Below are 20,915 nucleotides of genomic sequence, written 5' to 3' on the forward strand. Positions count from 1 at the left end.
TCCATATAAATTGGTCTGTTACACTTGTTGGTTTATGTAGTATATAGTGAATATCTATCTATCTATCTATCTATCTATCTATCTATCTATCTATCTATCTGTCTATCTGTCTATCTGTCTATCTGTCCATCTATCTATCTATCTGTCCATCTATCTATCTATCTATCTATCTATCTATCTATCTATCTATCTATCTATCTATCTATCTGTCTGTCTGTCTGTCTATCTCATTCTGTCTATCTATCTATTTATCTTTCTATCCGTCCATCCACCTATCCATCTGTCTGTCTATCTATCTATCTATCTATCTATCTATCTATCTATCTATCTATCTATCTATCTATCTATCTGTCTGTCTATCTCATTCTGTCTATCTATCTATCTATCTATCTATCTATCTATCTATCTATCTATCTATCTATCTATCTATCTATCTATCTATCCATCCGTCTGTCTATCTATCTATCTATCTATCTATCTGTCTGTCTGTCTGTCTATCTCATTCTGTCTATCTATCTATTTATCTTTCTATCCGTCCATCCATCTATCCATCTGTCTGTCTATCTATCTATCTATCTATCTATCTATCTATCTATCTATCTATCTATCTATCTATCTGTCTGTCTATCTCATTCTGTCTATCTATCTATCTATCTATCTATCTATCTATCTATCTATCTATCTATCTATCTATCTATCCATCTGTCTGTCTATCTATCTATCTATCTATCTATCTATCTATCTATCTATCTGTCTATCTCATTCTGTCTATCTATCTATCTATCTATCTATCTATCTATCTATCTATCTATCTATCTATCTATCTATCTATCTATCTATCTATCTATCTATCTATCCATCCATCTATCTAATCTGTCTGTCTATCTATCATCTGTTTTTCATAAGAATGACATGAAACCCTGCTTCATCATTTGGTAATCACATCATGCTCTTCTGCTCAAAAATTCCAGTTCAACATTTTTTCCTTAGATCACACCATTGCTTTTGCTCACATGACTGTGTCACATGACATCTCATGACCTGCATACGCCCTTTCATGCATAAAACATAGCGGTGCAGAGTGTGTGTCTGTGTGTTCAGTCAGTATGGAGGAAGGAGTCGACTGGCTCGGGTTACACTCAAACTGGCACTGAACCAGTACAAGACAGATATCAGGACCAGTTCCTGGTGTCCATCTGACCTCTGGACCTTCGTCATGAAGACTTCTGTCATTTAAAGGGATAGTTCACATAAAAATGAAGATTAGCCCATGATTTACTCCCCCTCAAGTCATAGGTGTATATGACATTCTTCTTTCAGACGAAAACAATCAGATTTATATTAATAAATGTCCTGGCTCTTCCAAGCTTTAGAATGGCAGTGAATGGGTGTCTGTCTTTGGAAGTCCATAAAAGTGCATCTATCCATCATAAAAGTGCATCTGTCCATCATAAAAGTGCATCTATCCATCATAAAAGTGCATATATCCATCATAAAAGTGCATCTTTTCATCATAAAAGTGTATCTATCCATCATAAAAGTGCATCTATCCATCATAAAAGTGCCTCTATCCATCATAAAAGTGCATCTATCCATCATAAAAGTGCATCTATCCATCATAAAAGTGCCTCTATCCATCATAAAAGTGCATCAATCCATCATAAAAGTGCATCTATCCATCATAAAAGTGCATCAATCCATCATAAAAGTGAATCTATTCATCATAAAAGTGCATCTATTCATCATAAAAGTGCATCTATCCATCATAAAAGTGCCTCTATCCATCATAAAAGTGAATCTATTCATCATAAAAGTGAATCTATTCATCATAAAAGTGCATCTATCCATCCATCATAAAAGTGCATCTGTCCATCATAAAAGTGCATCTATCCATCATAAAAGTGCATCTGTCCATCATAAAAGTGCATCAATCCATCATAAAAGTGAATCTAGCCATCATAAAAGTGCATCAATCCATCATAAAAGTGAATCTATTCATCATAAAAGTGCACCTATTCATCATAAAAGTGCATCTATCCATCATAAAAGTGAATCTATTCATCATAAAAGTGCATCTGTCCATCATAAAAGTGCATCTATCCATCCATCATAAAAGTGCATCTGTCCATCATAAAAGTGCATCTATCCATCATAAAAGTGCATCTATTCATCATAAAAGTGAATCTATTCATCATAAAAGTGCATCTATCCATCCATCATAAAAGTGAATCTAGCCATCATAAAAGTGCATCTGTCCATCATAAAAGTGCATCTGCACACTTTTATGATGGACAGATGCACTTTTATGATGGATTTAAACACTTTTATGATGGACACACTTTTATGATGGATAGATGCACTTTTATGATGGATAGATGCACTTTTATGATGGATAGATGCACTTTTATGATGATAGATGCACTTTTATGATGGACAGATGCACTTTTATGATGGATAGATGCACTTTTATGATGGATATACACTTTTATGATGGATAGACACTTTTATGATGGATGCACTTTTATGATGGATACACTTTTATGATGGACAGATGCACTTTTATGATGGATAGATGCACTTTTATGATGGATATACACTTTTATGATGGATAGACACTTTTATGATGGATGGATGCACTTTTATGATGGATACACTTTTATGATGGACAGATGCACTTTTATGATGGACAGATGCACTTTTATGATGGATACACTTTTATAATGGATACACTTTTATGATGGATAGATGCACTTTTATGATGGATAGATGCACTTTTATGATGGACAGATGCACTTTTATGATGGATGTATACACTTTTATGATGGATAGATGCACTTTTATGATAGACAGATGCACTTTTATGATGGACAGATGCACTTTTATGATGGATAGATGCACTTTTATGATGGACAGATGCACTTTTATGATGGATAGATGCACTTATATGATGGACAGATGCACTTTTATGATGGACAGATGCACTTTTATGATGGACAGATGCACTTTTATGATGGATGTATACACTTTTATGATGGATAGATGCACTTTTATGATAGACAGATGCACTTTTATGATGGACAGATGCACTTTTATGATGGATAGATGCACTTTTATGATGGACAGATGCACTTTTATGATGGATAGATGCACTTATATGATGGACAGATGCACTTTTATGATGGACAGATGCACTTTTATGATGGACAGATGCACTTTTATGATGGATAGATACACTTTTATGATGGATATATGCACTTTTATGATGGATGTATACACTTTTATGATGGATAGATGCACTTTTATGATGGATATATGCACTTTTATGATGGATGTATACACTTTTATGATGGATAGATGCACTTTTATGATAGACAGATGCACTTTTATGATGGATAGATGCACTTTTATGATGGACAGATGCACTTTTATGATGGATAGATGCACTTATATGATGGACAGATGCACTTTTATGATGGACAGATGCACTTTTATGATGGACAGATGCACTTTTATGATGGACAGATGCACTTTTATGATGGATAGATACACTTTTATGATGGATAGATGCACTTTTATGATAGACAGATGCACTTTTATGATGGACAGATGCACTTTTATGATGGATAGATGCACTTTTATGATGGACAGATGCACTTTTATGATGGACAGATGCACTTTTATGATGGATAGATGCACTTTTATGATGGACAGATGCACTTTTATGATGGACAGATGCACTTTTATGATGGACAGATGCACTTTTATGATGGATAGATGCACTTTTATGACGGATAGATGCACTTTTATGATGGACAGATGCACTTTTATGATGGATAGATGCACTTTTATGGACTTCCAAAGACAGGCACCTATTCACTGCCATTATAAAGCTTGGAAGAATGAAGAACATAGAAATGAAGAACAAGAAAAGAAGAATGTCATATGCGCCTAGGATGAGTAAATCATGGGTTAATCTTTTTTTTTTCATTTTTGGGTGAACTGTCCCTTTAATGAGCCCAGTTTGTTCAGCATAATTGTGATGTTGCAAACGCTCATTGGCTTTAAATGCCGCTGACGGTTATTGATTTCAAGACTTATTACTTGCTACAGGCATAGTTTCATTAATGCAGAAAAGACACTTTCTAACCAGAATGAATAGCTTATGCTTAACTATTCTTAGGTTGTGAGATGAATCCACATCTGCTAAATATTTTTGCAAACTAAATTTTCACATTTTCTGAAGAGCGTGTGAATGTGTTGTTTAGCACATAACAAAAACATTTCTGGCTGCTCGGAAGTTCTCAATACTTGTTTACTGGTTATTAAATTTATTAAAGACTATATATCTATCTATAAATCTATGTATATCTATCCATCCATCCGTCTATCTATCTATACCATTCTATCTATATATATATCCATCTATCCATCCATCTATCTACGGGGGTGGTGATGGCGAAGTGGATAAGACCCGGGTTCGAATCCACTGTGAGACACCAATGTGTCCCTGAGCAAGACACTTAACCCCTAGTTGCTCCAGAGGCGTGCGACCTCTGAAATATAGCAATTGTAAGTCGCTTTGGATAAAAGCGTCAGATAAATGAATAAATGTAAATGTATATCATTCTGTCTATCTATCAATATCATCCTGTCTATTCTCTATATATCTATCCATCCATCTTCCTGTCTATCTATCTATCTATATCATCCTGTCTATTGTCTATATATCTATCCATCCATCCATCCATCTATCTATCTATCCATCTATCTATCTATATCATTCTGTCTATATATCTATTCATCCATCTATATCATTTTGTCTATTGTCTATATATCTATCCATCCATCTTCCTATCTATCTATCTATCTATCTATCTATCTATCTATCTATCTATCTATCTATCTATCTATCTATCTATCTATCTATCTATCTATCTATCTTCCTGTCTATCTATCCATCCATCTTCCTATCTATCTATCTATCTATCTATCTATCTATCTATCTATCTATCTATCTATCTATCTATCTCTGTTATCTATCTATCTCTATCTATCTATCTATCTATCTATCTATCTATCTATCTACCTGTCTGTCTGTCTATATATCTATCTGTCCATCCATCCATCTATCTTTCTATCCATCATTCTGTCGGTTTTAAAGAGATAGTTCTCCCAAAATTTAGTTTTAAAAAACAACTTTTAGTTCACCCATTTCAGAGCTTTGAGAGAACGACAAAGCAGCATTTATAGTATTTTGGGATGAACTATCCCTTCAATCAAAAAACCAGCCGATTCCCCCCCCGCAGACCAAACACACACACACACACACACACACGGCTCTCTGGATTGTGTGGTGTGAGTGTCGGGCCTGTCTCCAGCACACGGACAGATGGTCTCCGGGCTCAGTCGCTTCACTTCAGGTGTTCGTCCCGCTCTCCAGTGTCACACACCAGATCTCCAGCTCAAGCGGTGTCGGGTTCACCTGTGCAGCGTTGCCTGGATACCCTCATCTTTCATTTAACACGGCAGACCCGATCCAGACGCTCTTCAGCATGCAGCAGGACTCGGAGAACCCCACGAGCGACGGCGAGCCCATGCAGAACGGAGAGGCCATGAGTCCCGATGCGCAGGACTCCAAAGATCCAGCGGAGGACGAGGAGAGCCAGAGAACCGTCCCGTCGGCCCCGCCGCTCGAGTCCACGCCGTGCCCGAGGCCCAAACTGGTGTTTCACACGCAGCTGGCGCACGGGTCCCCGACGGGACGCATTCACGGGTTCACCAACGTGAGGGAGCTTTACGCCAAGATCGCAGAGGTCTTCAACATCTCGGCCTCGGAGGTACCGTGAGTCTCAGTCATTTCAGACTCGTGTAAAAAAGAAGGACCAAATTCATTTTTTTCTTGAGATCTCAGTTGGAGTTTACTCTTAAGGTCTTGTTTACATATGTGGTTGAAACTTGCTATAAAATATATTGCCATTCCTTTAGTTATCTTGATTATTATGGCTTTTGAAAGTGTGAAATGTATTTTTTGTTGGGGGGTCGCAAAATAATTTCATATATGCCAATGAAAAAAACAATGAGGAATAAATAAATAAACAAACAAACAATGTTACAAGTTTTTGTATTTTGCTAGTGGCTAATGAATTAAAAATATATGTAAATAAATAAATAAATAAATGAATATTTTTTATATTTTGCAAGTGGCTGGTAATAAATAAACATATTTTAATGTTACACTGCTTAGCAAAAGTTTTAAAATAAATAAATAAAAAAGGAATATGGAATACATCTCATATATTTCCATTCCATCCTTACGACTATTAAAAAATAATAATAATAATTAACAAACTTCGGATGTAAATACAATAATATCATTAAAATTTTACATTTTTATATTTACATATATTTTCTAATATATTGGTGTGTATATATATTGAGGTGTTCAACATCACCGAGTCTTTGGGCCTCGCACTGACATTTCAGACTCTTTTCCTGTTAAAGGATGAAAATCATTTTTTTCCTTGAGATCTCAGTTGGAGTTTGCTCTTTAGGTTGTAAATATAGGTTACATAGGTGGCTATAAAAATATACTGCCATATTCATTAGTTATCTTGATCATTATGGCTATTAAAATTGTAAAATGTATTTTTTTTTCTTTTTTTGTTTGTTACAAAAATAATTTCCTATATGCCAGTGGCTAATAAATGAAAAACAATGAGGAATAAATAAATAAACAATGTTACAAGTTTTTATATTTTGCTAGTGGCTAATATATATATATATATATATATATATATATATATATATATATATATATATATATATATATAAAAGTAAATAAATATATACATATTTTTATATTTTACAAGTGGCTAGTAATAAATAAATATGTTTCAACATTACACTGCTTAGCAAAAGTAAAAAAATTAATAAATGAATGAATTTAAAAAGGCCAAAATAACTTACTCATATAGTGCTCATGACTTCCAGATGATCTTACACAACCGGACAGTTTTATCTGCATTCTTCTATCTCTCGTTTTATGCGTTTTCTTCTAAATCACTTGATTGTAAAAATCACACAAGCGTCACGGAAAATGTCCTTCAAGATGTTATTAAAACATTTCCGTGAGAGGTCAAGGCTAGAAAGGTGAGTTATTACCTCAACTAAACAAACATGATTCAGTTTGAGTCGAAAGTTTAGCGTGAAGAACATTTCTACATCCAAAAAGCTAAACATATGTAATATCATTAGTTTTTCGGCACATATTAAGACTAGTACAAATATAAAAAGGGATTTAAATGAAAACTAACAAGGAGACACTGCTAGATCAGCTAGCAAACTGGATTAGCATATGAACTAGCATAGTTAAAAGTTGTAATAGGACTAGATCATGTTTTAATCAACGCTCATCGATGCTAACTACATATTTGACTCCCTAAATCTCAATAATAGTAATATTCTAGATGGGTTACAATGAAAACTATAGGAAACCACCACAACGCCACTGTGGAAAACGGCAGGAAATGATGTTTTAGTGTCTGTTTTCTCTCTGACGCGTGTATAATAAAACTAGCCTGAATCTCCTGACAATGTCTATTTCCCCTCCCAACAAAGATCCTGTTCTGCACGCTAAACTCCCACAAAGTGGACATGCAGAAGCTGCTGGGCGGTCAGATCGGACTGGAGGACTTCATCTTCGCGCATGTGAGAGGAGAAACTAAAGAGGTGGAGGTCGTTAAAACAGAAGATGCCCTCGGGCTGACCATCACCGACAACGGCGCGGGATACGCCTTCATTAAAGTGGGTGTGACCCAGGGAACGTTCTAATAACAAACGTTCTATAATGTTTAAGTTGGCCTACACAAACACAACACGTTGTGGAAAAAAGTTCTCTGAAAAGTTATTAACAAACGCTATTCTAGCTCGAACGTTCTCGTAGCGTTAGTAGATGGAACGTTCCATGCACGATTTGAAATGAACACCCGCCAAATGCGGGGGAAAAGCAACTGTGGCGGGAAACACTTTCAAATCACGAGCCAATTTGGCGTGTTACTTATTATGTTTACTCACGTTGCTGGGGAAGTTCGTGTAAGAGAAATCTGCGCGGATTTAGCGTAAATACTCATAAATCATCATGATATATTAAATACAGTGTAGCCTATTGCACAGAATCTGCTCATATCTGGCACTTGAACACACACACACACACACACACACACACATGCGTCACTACACAACAAATAACGGCGCGCTTGTTCATTTTCATTGAAGCAATAGCGAAGATTAAAAAGCATTTGATTAACAGAAAACACATTGTTATGTAGGCTACATCCTACATTGTTCTTTGTCCTGTTTTGATTTGTCCAGCTAAAATATATTTTTGGTTAAAAAGGATGAAAGAGGAAGAGGAGATGCTGGATGACAGGATTTGTTTGAATGAGAAATGAAATCCAAATTTTATAATATAAACTGTGACGTAGTTAATTTGGTTAATTTTTTTTTTTTGGCTAGTAGAAGTTTGAATGGCGGATAACTTAAAAACGAAAAGTGCATTATAAATAAAATGTATTATTTTTATTATTCAGTTTAGTAGGCAAATTGGCCAGTGAGTGAAAATTTAAATTTAAAACCCTGGTTCCATGGAACGTTTTTTGAATTCCTCAGAACGCTCAGAGAACGTATTTTATATTTTGATGATGGACATTATATTAGGGTAAATATTTTCTTTTAGAGGATAAAGGAAGACAGCACCATTGACAGGATAAAAACGGTGTGTGTTGGCGATCACATCGAGGCTGTGAATGACCAGAGCATTGTGGGATGTCGACATTATGAAGTGGCCAAGATGCTGAAGGAACAAACCAGAGGAACGCCGTTCACCCTGCGCCTGGTGGAGCCCAAGAAAGCGTTCGGTGAGTACGAATATTAATATCTTATCATATCTGCTGTCAGCAAGCGAATCTGACAACTAACTGCTCGTTTCATAAAGCGAGAATACAAATTATTTCAAATGGATTGGTTGTCATCTATTGCTGGTTGTGTATGTAAAGTATGAAAACACGTAGGCAAAACACGCTAGACCTTTTATATAATAGTACAGCGCCATCGTGTGGTCAGACTGTTAGTAACACGCTTCTGTTTAGATGTATATTTACGATTTAAATGTTTTTTATTGCTAATTTTGTTATTTATAATTTCAAACTAATAATTATGAATGTATTTGTTTTAAACATTTGTACATGTCTGTAAAAAACATGGATGTGTGTTTAAATCTTAAATACGTATGAATTTATATTTATTTATGCTCATGAATATTAAAGGTTTTTTTAGGAGGATACATTAGTAGTAGGCTATATTAATATTTATTTAAAAAGACACACACACACACGCACACGCACGCACGCACACACACGCACGCACGCACGCACGCACGCACGCACGCACACACACACACACACACACACACACACGCAAATATATTTATTTTAATATATAAATGATTTTGTGTGTGTGTGTATATATATATGTATATATATATATATTTAAATATATTAATAATTTTTGTATATTATACACACACACACACACACATATTAATTTTAATATATAAATGATTTTGTGTGTATATATATTTTAAAGATATTAATGATTTTGTATATTTTATACACACACACACACACACACACACACACACACACACACACACACACACACACACACACACACACACACACACACACACACACACACACACACACATTGTGTGTGTATATATACATGTATATATATATATATATATATATATATATATATATTTTTTTTTTTTTTAAGATATTAATGATTTTGTATATTATATACACACACACACACATATATATATTCATTTTAATATATAAATGATTTTGTGTGTGTGTATATATATATATATATATATATATATATGAATTTTAATATATAAATGATTTTGTGTATATATATATATATTAAAGATATTAATGATTTTGTATATTATACACACACACGCACACGCACGCACGCACGCACGCACGCACACACACACACACACACACACACACACACACACACACACATATATATATATATAATTTATATTTAAATAAAAAAGAGACATTATATTGAAGAGTACAGCGCCATCATGTGGTCGAACAGTGGAAAAAGTTATGACTGGTAAAATAAACGAGTGGTAGCATATATTATGTAAAAAAACCCATTTTACAAACTATTTTATTTAGGTAATAATTTAATATACGTATTTAAATGTATTTTATTAGTCGTATGAGTAGTACACACATTATGATTATTATTAAATGATAATTATTATTTATGTATATAAAAAAAAACTTTATTTTAAGATGCCTTTGTTACACTGTAATTATGCATTTAAATACTGAGTAATATTAAGTTACTACATGTACTAGGATTAGGGTTTACTTGGATTTAGGGTTAGTTGCATGTAATTATCCATAATTTATAGTTATTACTACAGTAACTACATGTAACATGTAACAGTAACACTGTAAAATAAAGTGTTACCAAAACTTTATAATATATTATTATGTAATAAAACTTATGTTCTCACGGTATAATTACTGCAGTGACCTAGTTATATACTTTTGATTTATGAACCAAAGCGAGAACATGCATTATTAACGCTTTTGCTGTCACATATCCAGAATATTAAGAACATTATAAGTCCTGCATTTATTCAGTCTTCCGGATTCTGTATCTAACCGAAACAAATGATTTTAAACCAGAGCATTTTGTGAATTATAGGCTGTTCTCTGTAATCCTTCAGAGAAACACACCACACCTGCGACAAAGATTCTCTACTTCAGAGTTCAACCATTTCGCATAAGTTATTTTCATAAAAGCTGACATTTAAATGTACAGGCTATATAATACACGTCTCATTAAATGCTAATACTCTGTGATTGCAAATTAATATTTTGTCAACAATATACAAAAAAACACCAGCAAGTAAAAACTCCTTGGTTCTGCAAAATTCACCAAAATGCGACACATATATATAAATGATTTTGTGTGTGTGTGTGTGTATGTGTGTATATATATATATATATATATATATATATGTATGTATATTACACACACACACACACACACACACACACACACACACACACACACACACACACACACACACACACACACACACACACACACACACATAATTTTTATTTAAATAAAAAAGAGTACATTATATTGAAGAGTACAGCGCCATCATGTGGTGGAACAGTGGAAAAATAAATGAGTATGACTGGTCAAATAAATGAGTGGTAGCCTATGTAAAAAAAAACATTTTACATAATATTTTATTTAGGTAATAATTTAATATACGTATTTAAATGTATTTTATTAGTCGTATGAGTAGAACACACATTTGTAACATTTGAGGCGCTCATGAACATAAACACATTTATGTCAGCAGAATCATATCTTGACCTTGCCATCCAGGAAATATGAGTAACTCAAAATCCTGAAGAGGAGATTTCCTGAAATTGTACTTTTAAAAGGGGATTCCGTTTTGAATCACATAAATGACATTATTTGTCATAGGAAACGTTCCCTGGGTTTAAAGCGAGGCAGACATCCACATCCCTTTTTTAAATGTATTTTTTTATTATATAATTATAATTCAGTACAATAAATTAATGATACAGAACAATGAACAGGAACATGTCGGGATACAGAGAAAAGGAAAACAATAATAAAAAGAGTACCTGACATACTAAAAGTCACGAAACCCTCGCATTAACAAACACACCGCTTGAGAAAGTCTCCGTGTGTTTTATCTGCATATTCGCGATATAAGTCTACGAGCTAATAACTGCTCCGCAGGTCTGATTCCTCTGCCGTAATTACAGTCTCTGAACAGTAAATACTCATAATTATCCAGTAGTTTTCCTCCCACAGGTCTGAAAACAAACACTAATCTCCATCTCTACACCTCGACACGCTCGACAGACTGAGCACATTCAGAATTAGCCTTAATATGCGAGCGTAGCGGCTTCTGCTTTCTGTGACAGCAAATTACTGCTGTTAATAATTGAAAGGCCTTTGATTATCATTATATTATTAGCTAATTGGATGTTTTAGAGTGATGGATTAGCCTTTGTGAGAGAAAGGCGGGTAATTACACTCCCGAACGCGCACTGAATTCACTCTGTGTTTGTAGATGATCAAAGCCAGCTCTGGCTAATTTGACGCTAATAGCTTGCTAGCTAACTAAAGGTACTGATGCTGCCTACTTTTCATGACTGTAGTTTAGTTTAGATTTTCTACTTTAGCATTGTATATTTTAAACAGTGCAGTTTGTAGCTTGTAGCGTGGTCCTTATATCCTTATAGCTTGACTGTAGTTAAATTAGGTGTGTCTTGACAAAATGTATTTCCAAAGCAAGTTAGCTTCTCCAGCTAACGTTACTTGCTACACTTAATTGAAGCTAAAGTGAAGTGAACCTTCTGAAAGCTTTTATACTACAAACAACATAATACAGTAGCTAAATATAAATAAAGGTCTCTCTCTCTCTCTCTCTCTCTCTCTCTCTCTCTCTCTCTCTCTCTCTCTCTCTCACACACACACACACACACACACACACACACACACACACACACACACACACACACACACACCTGTAAAAATGAGGGTCAATTAATAAGTTTAAGCGTTAAAATCGAACAGCTGACGACACTAAAATACAACAATAATAAAAGAGAAATTATTGAAAAAAATATGAATATTAATATAATTTACAGCGAAAATGTATAACACTACTTTTACAACATACATTAGTACTTATTAGATAACATAGCATATATTGAAAAGTTAAGTATTTTTCAAGAATTATATTATTTTTTAAGAAAAAAACTAATACGATTGAAAAAATATGTATGGCCTATGTATATATTAATATAATTATTAGTATAAATATAAGTAAACATTAATATAATTAACAGCAAAAATGTATACAATATTTTTACAACATATATTAACATATTAAATATAAATATATATAAGTAATTATTACATAACATATATATATAAAAGTATATATATAGTTGAATTTTAATATAAATCATATTTAAATATTTGCAATATATAAAAATACTTATTTAACTTTTACGTTTTTAAATATTTTTTCATTTTAAGTAACAAATGTTTTATTTTAGTAAGAACCTATTCACACACACGTGACACGTGTAACAAAAATGAGTTTTATTTATTATTTTAAGTAACAAAAAAGAAATATGAATACAGTATTAAGATAATTATTACTAAGTATACATATAAATCAACATTAATTTAATCAACAGAAAAAAATTATAAACCTAGTTTTACAACAAATGTGAACACACACACACATATTATATATATATATATATGTGTGTGTGTGTGTGTGTGTGTGTTAACATTTGTTGTAAAACTAGATGTATTACATAACATATCTATATATATTAAAATATAATAATATAAATAATATTTTAATATTTAAAATGTATAAAAAAGTTATGGTTTTAAACATTTTCTTATTTTAAGGAACAAAAATGTTTTTGTTTTAGTAATAACCTTGATATACACATACACACAATAATAAAAAAACAGTCTAATATAGTCTTATATTATACATACATATATATAATACATTAATAATAGTACAATAAAATATGATTTAATAATGCAAAGAAAAAAATGCTATGTTAATAACATACATTTACAGTAACAGACTGAATCCCAGATATGAGCTGCTCAAGAGGGCATCATTTTCTCAGAAACTTCCCAGCCATAAACAGGAACTGAAGCCTGGAATTTGTTTCCATCAATCGCTATTGGTGATTCAATCTGTTTTCCTGTTTTTGTTGTTGCGCCCACTTTAAAATGCAAGCCAGATGCCGAACACTGATGCACTGAAGACTGAGATGCCAGCCTGAGCTCATGAACATGCGTCTCTATAACACGCATTGTTTATCGTGCAGTTTATACGCGAAAGTTTTCGCGTGCATATGATACGCACTTTATTGGGTGTAATACACAACCCCACACCTAAACCTACCCATGCGTATCATATGCACGTAAAAACTCTTTTTTTCCGTATAAATTGCATGATAAACACAATGCGTGCTATAGAGACGCATTGCCCTAGTGTTGGGAGTAACCCATTACAAGTAACTTAATCAGATTACTTTTTCAAGTAACTAGTAAAAATAACGCATTACTTAAAAAAATACAACAAAATATATATTTTCAAATAAGTAACGCAAGTTACTTTGTTTTTTGACATTTATTGACTGACAGCTCTCCTGTCCTCATGTTGAGACAAATCGAAGTGCAGAGGCGTGTGTGTGTGTGTGTGTGTGTGTGTGTGTGTGTGCATGATTGTTGTTCTAGTCTAAATGTAAACGTGCATTTACTGATCTCACTTGCACACAAAATAAATCAGTGAAATGCAGAATCAGAATACTATGCAAACCTCCAATAACTAAATGTGTTAAATAAAACATACATTTTTATGCATTTGATCTCACTTGATTGCCCAGTATACTTGCTTCTGACTTTCGATGATTCGGTTAAACCATGAGCAAACATGACAATAGATTTGTTTGTTTTTATTGGTAAAGTGTTAAACTTTCTTCTCCTTCATCTGTTCTTGCGTTCTCCAGAATAACAGCAGCTGAAAGGTTTGTTCGAGCTGTTCCTCTACTCTACACACGTGAATCTGCATTTAAGGATTATTATTTCATTTTTGGTGTGAAACGGTCTTTACATTTGCCCAAAAATATAACTTTTTTGTCATAAAAAAAACAAACAAGCCCAGCCCAGGTGAAAAAAAAGAACGCAAAAGTAACGTAACAAATTACTTTAATAAAAAAGTAACTAAGTAACACAATTAGTTACTTTTTAAGGGAGTAACGCAATGTATTGCAATGCAACTTTCCCCAACACTGATGAGACATGTCTCTCTCTCTCTCTCTGTGTGTGTGTGTGTGTATCAGACATGATCGGCCAGAGGACGCGAGCGCCGAAGTCCAGCGAGGGCAAGATGGTGAGCGGGAAAGAGACTCTGCGCCTGCGCTCCAAAGGTTCGGCCACCGTGGAGGAAATCGTGAGTTCAGCGTCAAAATCCACGACAACTTCTGCTCTCTAAACTCGTTCAACTCATCTCTCCATCCATTTATCTTCCCCCAGCCCAGTGAGTTCGAGGACAAGGCCATCAGGAAGGTGGACGATCTTCTGGAGAGCTACATGGGGATCCGCGACCTCGAGCTCGGTGAGAGGAGATCTGCAGTGTTGTGCCTGAACGCCTTCACTGAACGACCGTTCACATTTAGGGCGAACGTGAACTGAACTGTATTACGGCCTGATGAACTTTGAACTAGTTCATGTAGAAAGTGAACTTTCCCAACACTGGAGATCTGGCCTTTAGCATCTGATGTTCCCGTAAAAGGCTCGAGGAAAACGGCCTTTTAATTCCCATGAATTCACTGCATTACATTATTAGCATCAGTGAAAGCATTTCTTGGCCCTTGGGATGGAATGATTCCAAAAAAATAAATTAAGATTACAGATGTTTGTTTTATTTTTGGACTGTCTTCAGCAAGGCAGGAATAGCGATAACGTGAAGATTTTTAATTAATTTATTGTATTTTATATATATAAAAATATATACACAGTATATAAAAAATATATAAATACAGTATAAAGTATATATACACACACACAAACATATATATAATAAATATATTTATTATTTATCATAATAAATGTATTACAAAATGTATTATAATAAATAAATACATTTATTTATTTTATTAATATCTCAGGGCAAATAAACCATTAAAAACAAAAATATATCAAATATCTAATAAATATCTAATTAAATATATTAATTGTTATATATATATATATATATATAAACCTTAATTATGTAATTAATATAATTTTATATTAATTGTTACTTAATATACTTAAATATTAAAAGACTTAAATTAAAAATGTAACTTATCTACTTGTAACTTTCATCTACTCATAATTTTTTGTCAAAAAAATTCTCATTATCATTTAGTTTAACTTGATGTACTAAAATGCAAAACTATATATAAAATACTATATTGATGTAGAAACAACAAAGACAGTATATTTTAAATATTTGTTTTAGCAGGTATAGGAAATATGCAGAAATTGAATAAAGTTATCAAACACTTCACAGCCTTCACTGCAGAAATGATAAATTAAATATAGATTAGTCCTTATTAAAGATACAAAAGTTATTTATTGATTTTCTCTTTTTCTTTAGTTCTTTGATTATCATTAATGACAGACTGCAGCAGGTTTATTAGGCTACTGTCACTTTAAGAACTGACGCACATCACAGACTTAATTGAACTCATTTAAGACTGTGCAAACAAGTAGGATACTCAATAAAACAAGTATTTTTTTTTTAATTTTGTGTGTTTTTGTCTGTTAAAGCACAAAAGAGAACTTCATTATTCCAAAGAAACAACAACTTAAGATCACAGAGTAACGTTTATTTTTGGTCTGTCTTCAGAAAGGCAGGAAAGTAGCGCTAACATGTGAGTCGTAACATGATGTATAGTCACAAACACAGGAAAACGCATCACAGATCACTTTGTTAGGAGGTGTTTTTGATTTCGTATCTCGCTCGTGTCCAACAGCGACGACCATCGTGGAAGCGGGGAAGAACAAGCAGAACCCGGATGATTTCGCGGAGGCGCTCGACTCCGTTCTGGGCGACTTCGGTTTTCCCGACGTCTTTCTGTTTGAAGTGTGGGGCGCTCTGGGAGACGTCAAGACCGGCCGGATTTAGAGGTAAAGCCTGAAAACTACATGGTTTCAGATATTTCTTGGCATTTGTGGAAAAAAAGTGAACCACATCAACTCAGGAGGCCTTAATTTACATCCAGTTCTTACAGAAAACCATTAGCAACAAATGCCAGACTTCAAATGCTAACGCTATCTCACACGAGCACATGCTTTTCCTCTGTTTTTTTTCACCCAGAGTAAGTCAAGACATCTGAGAGGTTGATTTGTGACGTGTCATCTGTTTTCATATACTCAATCCGCCCAATTCCCCCACTGATCCCGAGGAAGAATGGAGAACGTTATGGTATTAGCGGCTAAACAACGGGCTAACGCAAACATTCAAGTGTGTAGAGCAGTACGAAGTTGGTCACACTGTATTTCCCACCGATCTGTATAGATAACTAGGGGTTAAACCAATCTTTTAAGTTTTACATTATATATTTGACTTTAAAACATTACAATAAAGGATATGATAGCAGACATTAGCTTAGCCTAGCCTTTGTTTGTTTTTGTCTTTTGTGTTATACATCGTGTAACAGGTGAAATGAATGATCTTTTACGATTAATGAGATCTTGTGACACGAATGGCTTGTGTATATATGAATCATCACTTATTGACACAGTTGAATTAATGATATGTACACATTTAATGTGTAGCTATTAAACTCAAAAATCTGCTAAGTGTTTGTGTATTGTATATCGTGTTTTACAATGTATGTATGCCTTTTGGATGACCTGATGTGACATATTTGAATATGTGTAAAGATTAAAAACACTCCAGAATACCTAAGATTTTGTATCCGGAGACTTTTTTTACATGCGTAAGTCATAAACATCAAAGAGAGTCGCTCACAAAATGGCTGACAAAAGTCCTTCAGTAAACGTGAAATCAAAATTACGCAAAATTTACTTTCTTAATTCTCTTTCCACCTCTTTTAAAGTGCAACGGTCTGGTTTCGGAAGTAAAAATCCCATTCATTTTTTACATAAGGGCATTGATTTTTTAACGATAACTTAACGATAACTTGAAATAAGATGTTGAAATAAAGCCGAAATAAAATAGAATATAAATATTAGATGGAAAGCTTAAACTTAAAAAAAATTTCAAATGAAATTAGTTGATGTACTAAAATTACTACAACTAAAAACTGAAACATTTAAAAACTAATAAAAAAAATGACTATAATAAAATATATCAAATAAAAGATTAAAGACGGACCTACTGTGAGGTTGTTTGTTACTTGAAGGACTGTTTTTGTTAAAGCCATCAGCATTATTTAAATTTATGGCAGATTTCTTGGTGAAAAACTACATTACCCATGATTCTGTTGAGAAATTCCAGCAATTAGAGCTCACTCCCATGAAGCATTGCGAATCCCTATGCTCATAAACTACTTAAATATTTGTCTAAATATAAATTTTTATGCAAGAAACATAAAAATGTTGTTTTTATATACACAATAAACATCTTTAAATCTGTATTTTTATATTTCTCCAATTGTTTTAATTCATTGTCATTCGCAGTTCTTCAGGGAATTGTAGTTCTTTCCCTCACTGAAGCTGTAAAGTACAGTCCTGTATTTTTGTCAGATTTTCAAATACGTTTTTGCTTCAAATCAAAGTTTGTAGTGTTTAGATTCACCTCAGAACTCGTTGGTTTGGTTCATGGCTTTTTTAACGCTTTAATTAAGTTTTTTTAAAACCCTATGGGAAAAATGAATGGGAAAAACAGTCCAGGAACCGCTGGAAAAGTGGGCGGGCACTAATGCACTCTAAGGCACCGCCCCAAAAATGACATCACCAAACACTCTTATTTTCCAACCCCTCCCCCTCTCACACCAACTGTCACTTCACACAGTTTAAATCACTGGCCAAATGATGAAATTAAGCCCCGCCCACATTTTCACAATCGCATTACATAATAAAATGACTTGTAAGTGCTTCATGTTGACTTTAAAACCTACAAAATATGCGCTGTGTCTGAAATTTGGGTTTGAAACTTACTTCGTCACTTAAAAAAGTATGTTCTATATAGTATGATTGTGTGGAGTATGAATTAATTTCAGACTACATCCACCATCTTGTCATTATCATGTTTTTCCAATACTATAGGGAAGTATTTGATTTCGAATGCAGCAATGGTTTTTTTGCAGCTAGTCATGCTAATGCTAATTAATGACTCTTTTAATGACTTTATTACTGGATGAATCAGCTTTTTTGAACAAATCTCTTGAATGAATGATTCAATGATTGACTCAAAAATACTTCACTTGTTTTATTACTGGATGAATCAGCATTTTTGAACGAATCTCTTGAATGAATGATTCAATGATTGACTCAAAAATACTTCACTTGTTTTATTACTGGATGAATCAATGTTTTTGAACAAATCTCTTGAATGAATGATTCAATGATTGACTCGAAAATACTTCACTTGTTTTATTACTGGATAAATCAGTGTTTTTGAACAAATCTCTTGAATGATTCAATGATAAATAAATGTTTTCACTTGTCGCCACCTACTGGTGTAACTATGTAATCCATACAATCGTTATTTGAAGCGACAAATTACTTTCAAAAGGGGATTTTCTCTATTTTGATCGCTCAGTGTTTATATCTGAACTATTAACTTTTATCCCAGTACTTCTGTGATAATCTGATTTATTGTGAGACAGAAATAATAATACTGTGTTTACTGTGGAATAAGATCACATATGTGTTTGAATCGAGATGTTTTAACGATTAATCGTGCAGCTCTAGCAAGCGGATGAGCTTCACTGTGCGCTAGGCCTCAGCGACATTACTTGCCAAAAAAAATCATCTCTACCAAGGATGCAAATACTTGAGAGAACAATTGGCCAAAGCAATCCAAACAAAAGAGGGTTGAATAATGAGTTTGGGTTTACATGCAATATAAATACAAAAAAAAAAACGATTATTCACTCCGTCAGCGTTTGATAATTACAGCGTACAGCGACGAATAATTACAGACAAGACAAGATTGTTACAAGACAAGACTATAAAAGTTAAAGTTGGGAGGAATTTTAATTGAGTGTGTGGTCCTCCGTCTTATCAGCAAGGACAAGGCAGTGTATGTCTAGGAAACCAGCCAAAACTGCAGTTTTCCCAAAGTTTCTACTGTATGTATTCCTCTACGAGTGCATGCGAGTCTTGAACGTGTCCGACAAGTTTCTTTGCCAGAAAATCAAGAAAAGCGTCAAAAGGAAAAAAAGGCCCTATACTACCAGACACAAGTTTTTCATCGGTTTATAAGAAGTGTCTTCTGCTCACCAAGGCTGCATTCATTTGAGAAGAAAGAAAGAGAAATAAAAATAAATTAATACTTTTATTCATCAAGGATGAATTAAATTAAATTGATCAAAAGTGACAGAATATTGTGTAACATTATAAATGTCTTTACTATTAGGATACATTTTGAACTTTCTATTCAGTTCTTTCTATTCAAAATTCAGCTTTGATCACAGGAATAAATTACACTTAAATATATATTCACATAGAAAACAGTTATTTTAAATTGTAATAATATTTAACAATATTACAGTTTTTTTTTGTATTTTTAATCAAATAAATGCAGCCTTGGTGAGCCGGAGACTTCTTTTAAAAACATTAAAAACTTTATATGTATGTTAGTAACTAGCTAGTCACGACTGTTTCCTGAAACCGTATTGTCGCAAATTGTTCGCTCAACCACGTTGGTTGATGTCACGCAGGTGTTGGAGCAATAACTACTTTTTTAATGAATCAGTTTGAGTTCGAATTAATGCTAGATGTTTTGATATTCATTTTGGACATGCATCTGAGGAATATTTCAAAATTTTCTCGGTTATTTTGCTTTATTTCCGGATTCAATCATAATATTGTTCTTGCGTACTAGAGAACGCTCTTAAAAACGACACTTTAAATCTTTTGACAGACTAAAAGACGTAAATGATATTTGTATGTATTCGAAATAAAATATATAGATTGCACTGAATGCAGTGGTGTAGTCTAGTTTTTTGTAGTGAGTATACTGTGATATACCAGGCCCCAAGTTT

At 33.5% G+C, this 20,915-nt stretch overlaps 1 protein-coding gene across 1 annotated transcript; it reads left to right on the plus strand.

Annotated features, from left to right (window-relative positions):
- Positions 1 to 5,356: 5,356 nt before the first annotated feature.
- gipc3 (GIPC PDZ domain containing family, member 3) lies at positions 5,357 to 17,650 on the plus strand. Its single transcript, XM_077225958.1, has 7 exons — positions 5,357 to 5,837; positions 7,618 to 7,803; positions 8,735 to 8,915; positions 15,033 to 15,142; positions 15,226 to 15,307; positions 16,713 to 16,866; positions 17,057 to 17,650. The coding sequence occupies exons 1-6, from the start codon at positions 5,553 to 5,555 to the stop codon at positions 16,862 to 16,864; spliced, it is 996 nt and encodes a 331-aa protein (XP_077082073.1). The 5' UTR covers positions 5,357 to 5,552; the 3' UTR covers positions 16,865 to 16,866; positions 17,057 to 17,650.
- Positions 17,651 to 20,915: the final 3,265 nt, after the last annotated feature.

The sequence above is a fragment of the Siphateles boraxobius genome, unplaced genomic scaffold (assembly GCF_051911475.1).
Source record: "Siphateles boraxobius isolate OS27281-9 unplaced genomic scaffold, OSU_SipBor_1 13, whole genome shotgun sequence".
Lineage (NCBI taxonomy): Eukaryota > Metazoa > Chordata > Actinopteri > Cypriniformes > Leuciscidae > Siphateles > Siphateles boraxobius.

Bases quoted from the DNA above. Each gene is read 5' to 3' on its own strand.
- gipc3 (XM_077225958.1), top strand. From the start codon at position 5,553: ATGCAGCAGGACTCGGAGAACCCCACGAGCGACGGCGAGCCCATGCAG. The intron at 5,838-7,617 runs GTACCGTGAGTC...CTCCCAACAAAG, and splicing joins TCAACATCTCGGCCTCGGAG to ATCCTGTTCTGCACGCTAAA. The intron at 7,804-8,734 runs GTGGGTGTGACC...ATTTTCTTTTAG, and splicing joins CGGGATACGCCTTCATTAAA to AGGATAAAGGAAGACAGCAC.